General features: G+C 49.2%; 1 protein-coding gene across 16 annotated transcripts in view; it reads right to left on the minus strand.

Annotated features, from left to right (window-relative positions):
• Positions 1-6,835, minus strand: part of mctp1a (multiple C2 domains, transmembrane 1a) — a 75,700-nt gene extending 68,865 nt beyond the window's left edge. For 6 of the 16 annotated variants that reach the window (XR_003886706.1, XR_003886708.1, XR_003886707.1 and 3 more), the window contains exon 1: positions 5,536-6,830. Coding sequence is in view for 11 of the 16 variants with exons in the window: in XM_029830055.1 (XP_029685915.1) it covers positions 5,536-6,066 (531 nt within the window). In the remaining 5 variants the exon portion in view is untranslated. Of the gene's footprint in view, positions 1-5,535 lie in introns of all 16 variants that reach the window. The other 10 variants (XR_003886705.1, XR_003886704.1, XM_029830053.1 and 7 more) reach the window with 7 other exon arrangements.
• Between the last annotated feature and the right edge of the window lie 5,719 nt (positions 6,836-12,554).

The following is a 12,554-nucleotide window of genomic DNA, read 5'->3' on the forward strand; positions in this document are numbered from 1 at the left end:
TCGATATAGAGGAAGCAATAGAAAGTAGGCAGAGAACGTTACATTACTGTCGTAGGGTCAAGGATGGTGGCCAGGACAGACCAAAGGTTCCGCCCACAAACGTGTGGCGGCGTCCCACACTGGAGACCTGAGTGACCAGAGGAGCAAACCTCGGTTTCACCCCATGATTCATCCACTTTTCATTGCATCGGCGCCCACATGGTGACTGCATGAAACCCAAAAGAACACTGTAAACTCTGGCAACACAGAAGCCATCCTTATGAATTCCTCCTTTTTTAATCACTTTTTCCCCCTCACATAAGGTCAGTTATTAAAAAGAGGTTCAAACAACAACATGCTCTCAGTCTTGGTGACATCTGAGACGTTATGAGAGTGACGGCACATGTTTGGATTGTAATAAATTGTGATGCTACTACTCTGATCAGTGTTTTACAGTGTATTTGTACAGTTTTTAATATGATCATCAGAATCACACAGTTAACCAACGGGCCCATTTCAGTTTTATTTGAAACCAATTTTAAAAAGCTTCTATGCTAACATACCTGTGGCTCTCAGGCAGAGGACAGGTGGGCAGACGCGTGTCCCAGGAGCACGTCAGCTGGAGTGTCAACAGCAGACGTGCACATCAACCAGGAGGGGAATCTTTGTTTGAGAGGAATTCACGCCAGGCCAACGTGCGCGTTACGTGTGCGACCTTGACATGTGGAAACAGGTGTAACAATTAAAAAGAAACTAGAGAAGCAAACCCACAGCTAATGAAAGCAGGTGCTTATTTATGTGGAGGCATGCTGCGAAGCCTTTTTATAGACTCGTAATCATAATCGTGGCTCAGAAATAGCAGCCACCTGTTGGTGGCAGCGTCTGTCAGGCCTCTACTGGAAACATGCAATTGCCTTAATAATAAACGTGAGTAAGAGGTCCATAATCCACAATCCAACGCAGATCACGGATCCCTATTTCAGATTTGATGCCCTCAAACTCAGACGAGGTCAAATGTGCACTGATCCGCCACCACGGGGGAAAGCGCTGGGACAGGAATCAGCACAAGCAGTTTCACTTTCCGCTCAGCGGCAGTAAATGTGCAGGCGGATCTCCAGGTTTCAGTGTAAACAACACAACTGAAGCGGATCCCAACAGAAACAGGCAAAGAACAGAAAAAGAGACAAAAAAAAGGAATGGAGGTGTTCATGGAGCAGCTTCCTGCAGCCACCACGAGGGAGACCATCTAAAAATTAATTAAGTCCAGCTCAAGTTCATCCTCATCCGGGGAGAGCTAAGGATGAGACTGTGAGACGGTCCCACAGAAGCGTCTCTGTCTTCAGGGAGGGACTGGTTCATTGCACCGGGGCGGGGGATGCGGGGGATGGGGGGATGGGGGGGGGACTCGCCCTGACGTGTAGAAACTTCCTGTCTGATTCACACTTCTCAATATTACGTTCACCCTAACAGATTTATGTCTTTTTGCCTGATCAAGGATCTAGTTGGAGCTTATGTTGTGGGTCCTTATTTAAATATTGATACTTTACATAAACTTCCCAGAGTTCCTCTTCAGACAGCTTTACTGGGTGAGGGGGGGGGGGGGGGGGGGGGGGGGAGAAACGCTTGACATGGAGCAGAGCAAAAGGAAGTGATTAATGAAGTCGCACGGTGCAGAGCTGAAGTCAGAAAGTCCCCACATGCAGGAAGTGTTTGTCAGCTGAAAGAACCATTAAAGTGACACAGCCAGAAGAGGAGCAGTGGTTTCTGAAGGATCCCATCACCAGACCACAGAGCAGCACCAGCCAGTGAAGAAAGAAACAATGAAGAGCAACAGGAGGACATTAAACACATCAGGACCCAGATATACAACAATAGAGGAGATGCATAAAAAGACTGTAGAAAACTACTGAAGAGCTGAGACGTTAAAGGGGAGCAGATGAACGGGCATAAAGATGCAGAACACCCACACATCCGGAAAACAAACCGACCTAAGAACTCTCAAAAACTGAATTTCTGCAGGACAGATTCACTGAGGCTGCAACAGAAACATCATTTTCACCAGCCAAACAGTGCGCGGCCTCAGCAAACGACACCACAAACAGGGGAGCATCCGGCTATCAACTTCATTGGTTTATTGTGCCAGTTTTCTGCTTCACTCCTGCGCCAGCAGGTGGCGCTGAGACTCTTCCAGCCTCAGCGACAACAGCAGTCAATCACAACATGCTGAGTTCAGCCTGTTGGTGCAGAAATGGTGCAGAAATGCAGAGAAGCTTCTCTCCTACTGACATATAAGAGCATCATTTACATGCTCAACCATCCCTAAAGACTAACAAAAGAACTGAATCTTGACAATATACTAAGTTACTGAGTTACTAAAGCAACTCGATGATCATTAGCCATTATTATTACTATAACTGTCATTTCCCAAAACTTAAATCTTGAAGCCACGTGAACATAATCCCATTCTAAAATAAACAACATGCTAATATGCTAAATAAACAACATGCTATTGCTACTTATACATGTAGTTTGAAAATGAATGTGAATATTTTAGTTTTGTAATAACAAACATCTAACTGTACTTAGAATTACAAAATAGTCGCACAACAAATATAAATACGGTGTTTTTATTGTCAGTGGTGTAACAATCATTTATGGAGAACAACGATCTGACCCTGACACGGCCCCGCGTGCACGTTCCACTAAATTTACAGGCTTTTAGGGCCGGAATAGAAACGACAGAATACAGCAACAACCATCAAAGCAGAAGTCCGGTGCTTCCAATCTTGGAAAACTGGGCCAGAGCACAAGAGGCTACGTAATGAAAAACACGGAGTTTATCCCAGCAGGCAAGAACGGGAAAACGCAGCAATTCTCCGGGTGAACAGCCGGGCACACACACACACACACACACACACACACACACACACACACACACACACACACACACACACACACACACACACACACACACACACCATTCACTCACATAAAATCTATGATTTTTAAAATATTGTTTCAATTTAGCAACGTCAATTATTACGCAAGCATCCTGAAAAGATCCGAATGGGCAACCAGCATCCCAGCATCAACTGGAACGAAAACCACTCATTTAATGAGGAACATCTGGACCTTCCGATGCACAGTCATGCTGGTACCGATGCCAAAATGCTGCGGGAACACTTACAAATCCGAGACAATTGGATCAGCTTTGTGTACAGGGAAACTCATTTGCAAATATTCAATATGCTCTGACCACCAGGGAAGTGGGGCCACATTGAGTTGCAAATGATCCTTCCACGATTAGCATGAGGAGCAGGAAAACGCGTCCCGCAGCCTTTGGTCGTTTTCCTGGAATGAAAGGCCGCAGCCATAATGTTCTCGTCCACCTGCCTCCACCTGGGTGTGCCTTTGCTTTCATCTGCATCTATAATGGCGTCACAGCTGAGATGTGAGCTTGCTCCATTTCAAGCACATCTGCTTTAGGAACCAGAGGAAGAGCACGAACACATGCAGCTCTGTCCACACGTCCCAGCTGCACAGTTCCAAAGATCTTCACATGAATAGATCTTGTGTTCTCTGATGCATCCAGCACATTCGCTTCAAAGTCCATAACAAGAGGAGATATGAGGAATATTTGGACAGAATCGCTGATTAATGAGTGCGTTTGCATGTTAGCGTTCTCACTGGAGTTGTTAAAACTAACGCAAACATACAGAAAATAGTCCAAAAGGAGAAAATCTGCAGCGTGTCACCATGACACATCGCTCAAACCACCTCAAACTGGTTTCAGTCACCAACTCAATGCAACAGAGCATCTTTGGGACGGGCACTGGTCCGACAAATCTGCAGCGATGTCTGCGTGACGTCATGGCGTCAATAAGCCCAAAATCACACACACACACACACACACACACACACACACACACACACCCTGTAGCTAACAGTGTGGTTATTCAGCACTACAGATATTTACTGTAACGTGTCAAAGGTGACTAGAAATGCCAGTGATGGAGTAAGTGCAGGACTGTTAGAACGCAGCTAATACGAAGTGGAACACGTCATCAAATCCTCTCTCGCAGCATCTTTGAAGACATTTACGTGGATAAAACGCTCAGAAGTGTGGGAGGAAGTTTTCAGGCATCGACCACCTCATTAATCACTAATTCACCGCTCCACAGATTCACTGTGTCACCACGTGGGGCTGCTGTGCCCCCCCTGGCCCCCCCCTGGCCCCCCCTGGCCCCCCCGGCTGTCACGGATGCTAATATAAACTGCCATCAGGAGCTGTGCCGTCTCTCGGGTGTGGACGCCACGTCCTCCCCATCGCTGGCGGAGAATACAGGTGAGCTACAGAACGCTGTAAAGACTTTCAGCACTTGATCACATTTCCATGCAGATGCAGAAGATCTGCCTCAGTTTTACCGTCTCATGCGCCACAATGTTCAGGCCCTATTTTTGGTTTTGTTCTCTTCATATAAAAACTGATTTTCTCCCAGATGATCAATAAATAAATCTTTCTTATGTGATCTGACATGACCAACCGTCTCTTTTCTTCTTGTTCTCATCTCCTCACTCTAAAACTTGCTCCATCTGCAGGTAGCACCAAGCTCACAGCACTGTGCCCTGACCTGCTGACCTCTGACCCCACTGACCCGCCCACCTCTTATCTTATAGATGTATGTTCAATCTCTTCTCTGTCTGCCCACCTCCCCTTCTCCTCCATCTCTGCCCAGCTAGCCATCAGCTGGAGGGTCCCATTAAGGGTCCTGCTCCGGGTTTCTTCCTGTTAACGGGGAGTTTTTTCTTGTGGCTGTTCCGGGTTGGGGGTCAGGCCCTGGGATCCTGAAAGCACCTCGAGGGAATTTTGATTGTAACAGCCCTCCTCCGCTGCCTGGGATGTGGAAAATCCACCAAAATGAAGTCAAAGATATGGATTAGCATAGTAACACCACCAGCGGATCAACTTGATCATTTGAATCCACTGTGCCAGTGACGTTTGCTGAAGCGGTAACGGATAAGGAACATTCAGGCCCCTTTAAAAGCTAAGTGATTTCTGCCAAACGGATGATTGGTGAACAGAAGTTCTGCCCAGTTTCACCCTGACTAAGCAGTTTCAGCAGCGACACCCCAACAGCTTTGGCTCACACTGCTGGTGACACGCGTGACATGCGTGATGCTCACGTTGCCGCCTCAGTCCGCAGTGACGTGCAGAGGCTCCGGGACGCTCCTGCAGGACGCGCTCGTAACACCCGACCGATCCAAACCGGTTGGTAGTAACGAGGGGATCGGGATACGGCGACATCCAAACTGAGATGTGCTGTCATGTGCACGATCGCGTCGGCCTCTTGCGGTTATCTGACGCGCGCAGAGCCACAGACCGAAGGACGGAGGTGATAAAAACGGCTGCGAACTGCTGACGCGAGCAGCGAGCACGACGCGGCGCCTGAACTTGTCTCCTCCACATTTCCAGGGCGTCCTACAACCCCGTCTTACGTTGCCCCCCCCCCCCCCCCCAGTAAATGATACTCGTGTCGCCACATGCACTTTACTCACCGAATCGCTCGCGTTTTTACGCAGCTGCTCCTCCTCTCCAGCGGCCGAATCCATCACTAGTTTCTCGAAGCACGCGGAGCCGAGGGACGAGCTCTTCTGCTGGTGCAGGATGAGCTGAGATACCGGGAGTTTGGGGCTCCCGTGCGCCGCCAGCTCCGGTTTGCTCCCCGCGGCTCCGCAGGCTGCACCGAGCGGATGCAGCAGCGGCTCCCCGCCGGCGCTGCTGCCCGGAGCCGCGTCGCTCTCATGAGGCTTGTCTCCTTCAAAGGGCGCCGGGGGGGAACAGCAGAGATTCGGCTGAGACGACGAGATCACGCGGTCCAGATGTTTCTTTTTCCGCTTAAACATCCACAACCCCGACTCCTTCTTGCTGCCCTCGGCGCCCCCGGTGGTTCCTCGGCGCTCCACTACCAGTTTAGGACTCAGCAGGGGCTTGGTTTTCTCCTGGAAATTCTTCCACACCCTCCGCTGGTAGGACAGGGACTCTTGTCCCTTGGCGCCGCTCTGATGCTTCGGGGATTTTTGCTCCATGGTGCCCGTGCAGCAGCCGGCCAGCCTGAACGCACGCGTAAGAGCGGGAGGGGGTCACGGTCGGGCTGCTGGGGCTCCGGGGCCACTTTCACCGACGATCACTTGAGAAACACGCGCAGCGTGGCGATGGAGGGGGTGTTCTTCTTAAGGCGAATCTCGTAAAATGCCTACGCAGACTGTAAATTCCATGTCACGCACGCAGTGTGCACGAGTGATGATTTGCTTCTCCTCAGTGGAAGTGAATTGCAGCTCATTTAGTCGCTTCTGCAGGATGAACTCGGATCCTCGGTGATCTCTGCTCTGTCCACCTGCCAGTGTTTGGCCCAAACTTACCCGCTGCTGGGTTCTTGGCGTAGAAATCCAACTGAAAGAGGAAGTCTGCGCCCCCGCTCGGCCAAGCAGGTCACGTCACCCAATAACCGCTGTGACGGCATAATCCAGCCTCGCGCCACCTTTGGGCATGGATGCACTGAGACTGTGTGTGTGTGCGTGCGTGTGTGTGCGTGTCTTCAATAACATGAGCAGTCTTAGAGAGTTTGGAGATGAAATGAGCTCTTCATCAAACGGGTCGAGCGCTCAGTTCTCCCGTGAATCTTTTCGCCCACGTGCAGCCAAATTCAGCCATCGAGCCGCCTCGCTTCACGTTTCGGCTGTTGGGAGAATCGCTTCGTATGTGGTTTTATCATATCTTTGCTTCTGGGCCTCGTTCTCAGAGGCGAGTACACAAGCACGCACACATGCACACGTATCCAGGAGGTCATCCAGGAGGTCACAGATTGACCTTTTGCCTGAAACATGATGAAATTTGGAGGAATTAAATTAAAAAGAGTCGTCTTATAACAGGATGAACTCGGTTCAGGGGGGATTAAACGTGGGCACATTTGTTGTGCGAGACAGGAGGAAATGACCTGCAGGAGCGATTAGGGAGGAAATGAAGACAATAAATCTCCCTTTTGAGATCTTTGACCAACAACGAGCTCCACATCAGTCGTCATTCTTTATGGTCACACCTGGATGGATGTGATGAGAAGACAAAGATGAGGTTTGCTGCAGGGGCCCATTTAGGTGGGTGTCGAGGTTCCCCTACAGGATAAAGCCCGTATGACCAGGAGGGCGGCGGCGGCCCCGTCAGGCGCCCTGAGGCCCCGTCAGGCGCCCTGAGGCCCCGTTAAAGTTGAGTGGATGGAAACGTGCTCGCTCAGACTGCAGTGAGCCGGCCGTTCCTCTGAATGATCCGCCTCTGGTGACACATCACCAGTTCACAATGTGTTGTGAGAGGACGGATGGACAGGTGCACACACACACACACGCACACACACACACACACACACACGCACACACACATTGTAGCCTAGCTGAACATTTAATGGTGCTGAGTCATGACTGAGCAGCTTTATGGACTGTGGATGGAGAGGGAATTCTGGGATTGGGATGCTGTGCTGATGCCTCCCACTTCCTGTTCCGCAGCAGGTTTTAGAACTGAAATCAGATTCTAATTATTGGTTAATTTATGATGATTTTAGGTGTGTGTTGACTGTTTGTTAGTCCCTCAGACTATCGGCCATAAAATGTTCCTGCTTCCAAACATCTGCTGACGATTAATTTAGCAGGATTAGAAAATAGTGAGTTCACATATAAGACTTTTACTTTTAAGACCTTTTCTAATTCAGATTTTTCTTCCTTTTGAGGGTGAAGTTTCCTGCAATCAGCTGTCTGATCTGCTGTTATGTTGCTTCACAAGGCATCATTCCTGCATCAGCATGTCAGGAAAGTCACACACCCACGCACACACACACACACGCACACACGCACGCGCACACACAGACAGGAAAATGTCACACAAATCGTGCTGCAATCGTAACTTTTCCCACATTCTTTTCCATGTTTCACCAGCTCCAAACTGCTCAGCAGCCACAGCAAACCTGAACTGTTGGAGCTGTTCTGGTCCGATGAACCCAAAACTCTGGACACCTGCAGCGTGCACGTGAGTACGTGCACAGAGTGGTGAAACCAGGGGGGTATCACAACACTCGGATCAATGTTTCACAGAAAATGATGACAGTATCATTAGTAGCAGTCTTTTTTTTATTGTATATATATTAGTATAATTTATGTTACTGTTATATCTGTTCTTTTATAGGAATTTTATATCTATTGACAGAAATGGGGAATTATGTGACCTTTCACGTTTTGTTTTTCCATTAAGGTCAACGGAGGGTGAACTGGTGCGTTGGAAGATACTGACAGACATTTCAGCTGCGTCACAGAGTGTAACTGACTGATTATTAACCTACCTGTCAGTCGTTAGGAGGTCGGAGCATAAATGAGCACCTCCACATCCCTGATGAAGCTCTGACGTCCTGCAGGGTCAGCAGGTGACCTCTGACCTCGTCTGTTGGGACAGGAGGCTCAGACAGCCGGTTCCCAGCTGATGTGATTCCACCTGATAGAAGGGTGGAAGCCAGAGCATCAGCATCAGTCATTTTTCTGGGGGGGGGTCACGGAATACACATAAACAAATGATGTTACATCACGTTACTCACTGAAACAGACCACGGTGCACATTGGTGCACACGACACGTCAAATCAGCATCATTCATTCTCAGCAGGATGAAGCACATTTTGGTGCCGTCGGTGGTGCAGGACAAGGAGAGAGAACGCACACGTTAGCGTGTCCCAAAAACGTTTGGATGATAAAAATGACCTGAATTCAGCAGAAAAATGACATTTCCAGCAATCGTGAGTTTTCTAGCTTTGTAAATTGTACCAAAACATTTTGTCACTCCTGCCAACAACTGGGTTAGCATGTGTTAACTGGGTTGGCATGCGTTAACTGGGTTAGCATGCGTTAACTGGGTTAGCATGCATTAACTGGGTTGGCGTGCGTTAACTGGGTTAGCATGCGTTAACTGGGTTGGCATGCGTTAACTGGGTTAGCATGCGTTAACTGGGTTAGCATGCGTTAACTGGGTTGGCATGCGTTAACTGGGTTAGCATGCGTTAACTGGGTTAGCATGCGTTAACTGGGTTGGCGTGCGCTGTGCTAACATGAATCTGTGTTTCCTGCCTTGCTAATGTCCTACTGGGGATAAATATGTCACGTCTTGCTTGAGTCCTGTCCTGTGCGACATTTTCAGCCTGTCACAGTGTCGCCTCCGACATGTGCTTCATTATATCTTCAACTTGTGTTGATTCACACACTGATTAGCTGATCGCTGATGTGATCGTCAGCCTGTGCCGCCTCTGCTGCTGCAGAAACACAACCCACCTTTCACACAGGCCGCCTTCATAAACGAGCACTGGAAATGAATGTTTGCCGTCGTTCTATCAAATCTTGTGTCGTCGTGCTGCTGATAACAGACTAAATGTTGTGTTGGACAGACTTTAAGGTGTTGGAGTGACCTCGGTGACTGATCGTGCATGTCCCTCGCTCCTCGTGGTTTGGTAGTGATTCGTTAAAGCTGATGGATGATTTGTTCAGTAGAAATATCTCTGAGCCCTAAAGTTCAGAGATATTGTTCAATAAAATGTTCCATCCTTTGTTTTCCAGCCCGCTCCTGTCTCCCCCCATCTTCACACCTCCTCGGAACCCTCTCCCATCCCACTTTTCTCACCTATTATCTCAGGTGTGATGCTAGCATCGCTAAGCTCTCTGTTGCCGTGAGCTCTGGGGGATTGCAGACTCATGACAGCAGGAGGGGGCAGAGCTCAGATCAGATGTTGATGTGTGGCTCAAAGAGGTTGAGGTGACGTGAGGAGGTGAAGAGGTTGGTGCATCAGGACCGTCGAATTCAAACGTTAGCAGAACTGTAGGCTCGCTATCTGATGGTGGCGGTGACAGGAAAATGGTGCGATATTGTTTCTGACAAGGTGCTACACTTTTCCACTCAGTTCCCTCCCCAGGCGGGGCCCAACAACCTCCAAACCTGGCAGGAGGTTGGTATAGTTGAGGCTCCCTTTCTGAATGGCCGAAGTTTTCCAAAGGAATTTGATAGCCACAAAATTTTCTTTTTCTTTTTGCAACTCCGTTCTCAACTCAAACCCACCTCACCTTCCTCTGATCCACAGGAGCGGCACCAACATGCCCATGGCCCAGCCATGCACCTCCATGACATAGATGGGGGGGGGGGGCTGGCTATCGTACAGTAACCCACCCCAGTCAGCCAATGTTGGACTGGTGGATGGACGGAGGAAACATTTGGTCCGTTTTCTCCCAAACTAAAAAGACTTGCAGCCTTAAGAATTCACCACTATTCATAACACTATTATATATAACACTATTCACTATTCACCCTCAGGGACACCTTTCACCCCCAGGGACACCTTTCACCAGCAGGGACACCTTTCACCAGCAGGGACACCTTTCACCATCAGGGACACCTTTCACCATCAGGGACACCTTTCACCCTCAGGGACACCTTTCACCCTCAGGGACACCTTTCACCATCAAGGACACCTTTCACCCTCAGGGACACCTTTCACCCTCAGGGACACCTTTCACCATCAAGGACACCTTTCACCCTCAGGGACACCTTTCACCATCAGGGGCACCTTTCACCCTCAGGGGCACCTTTCACCATCAGGGACACCTTTCACCATCAGGGGCACCTTTCACCCTCAGGGGCACCTTTCACCATCAGGGACACCTTTCACCATCAAGGACACCTTTCACCCTCAGGGACACCTTTCACCCCCAGGGACACCTTTCACCCCCAGGGACACCTTTCACCATCAGGGACACCTTTCACCCTCAGGGACACCTTTCACCATCAGGGACACCTTTCACCCTCAGGGACACCTTTCACCCTCAGGGACACCTTTCACCCCCAGGGACACCTTTCACCATCAGGGACACCTTTCACCCTCAGGGACACCTTTCACCATCAGGGACACCTTTCACCCTCAGGGACACCTTTCAGGTGTGAGTGGTGGAGCAGAAGCTCTGCACTGCATGTCCCTGCCATCAACCCGCTGGTCAGCCCGCATCTCTGTAGTGTGTGTGTGTGTGTGTGTGTGTGTGTGTGTGTATGTGTGGGTGTGTGTGGGGGGGTGTATGTGTGTGTGGGGGTGTGTGTATGTGTCTGTGTGTGTGTATGTGATTAAAATTTCAATTTTAATAAATCTCAGAAGAATCCTGGATGGTGTCCTTCATAAGAGCCAGTCACTGAGCCATGCACACACACACACACACACATACACACACCTACACACACACACACACACACAGGCTGCACTCAGGGTGCTGATGGCCCAGGGTGGTCAATCATAGTGATGACAGGACATTAGCGGTGGAGGTGGGTCCACCATTTACCACGGCTATGATTGAAAACCTGAAGAAGTGGGTCACCGCTGCGGTTCTGGTCCTGACGGCATCAGCGGCAACGCAGCAGATCCACAAAGCAGAAGCCACCAGAAGTAAAGACCTGGTAGCTCAGTTTGGGGACGGTGAGGAGAAGCAGAGGAGTTCACTGAAGCTGGAAGGTGTTCTGATACCTGCTGAGGCCTTCAACTCAGGCCCCTGCAATGAGCTGCTGACCCAGGGTGCACCCCGCTGTCACCCACACATCTGGGACACATCTGGGACACATCTGGGACACATCTGGGACACATCTGGGACAGCACCAGTGACACGAAACCATCAGGTCCACGGGCCCGGGCCCTAACCCTCACTAACACTTGTATGAGCTGCACATTTTAAATTCTCTGAACAAACCTGATGGGGAAAATCCATAAGCTTCAATTTATACTCATCAAATTCAACAGTCTTTAAACAGTCTTTAAACAGTCTTTAAACAGTCTTTAAACAGTCTTTAAACAGCCGAAACATTTGGATACCTTGTGAATCCAAGTTACTGCTTCATTGAGGGTTATTTGAGTTTTGAGGTTGTCACCAAAAACCAACAGAAACGCTGAAGAAGTCTCACATTTAACGTCACGTCGGCAAAATTCGTGTCCTCTCGCTGTACTACAGCCGACACGTTTCCTGGTGTCTCTGTGGGGCAGCTGTGAGACGGCGCTGGTGACGTTGGAGAGAAACAACAAACCACAACCCCTGCACACAGCACAGTAACACAACAGTGTTAACACAACAGAACACTGGCGATGGCACAAACATCCACCTCAACACGCCTCCGTTTGAATGGAGAAGTTCTAGTTTCTAGATTTTCACTTTTGGGGGTTTTTTTTGCTCGAGAATGCTAATAGGAGGTCAAAGTTCAGCAAAAGTAAAAATCTATCAAACAACTAAAACAGTCCTGAATGAATCTTTTTTTAAACACATTCTCTCAAACCGTCCAGGAAGCAGAGGACTGTTTGGATGCTGCTGGTTCTGTTACATTTATGGAGGGATTAGCAGGTGCTGACCACAGCAACGCATGAGGAGGAGGAGAAATCCATTCATGCAGTTTACAGCATTCATATCTGCAGCGCATGCAGGTTAGCTGCATTTCTATCCGCGCACGTGCGTCTCTTTGGGCGTGGATCCATTC

This window comes from Takifugu rubripes, chromosome 21 (genome assembly GCF_901000725.2).
Source record: "Takifugu rubripes chromosome 21, fTakRub1.2, whole genome shotgun sequence".
Taxonomy (NCBI): domain Eukaryota; kingdom Metazoa; phylum Chordata; class Actinopteri; order Tetraodontiformes; family Tetraodontidae; genus Takifugu; species Takifugu rubripes.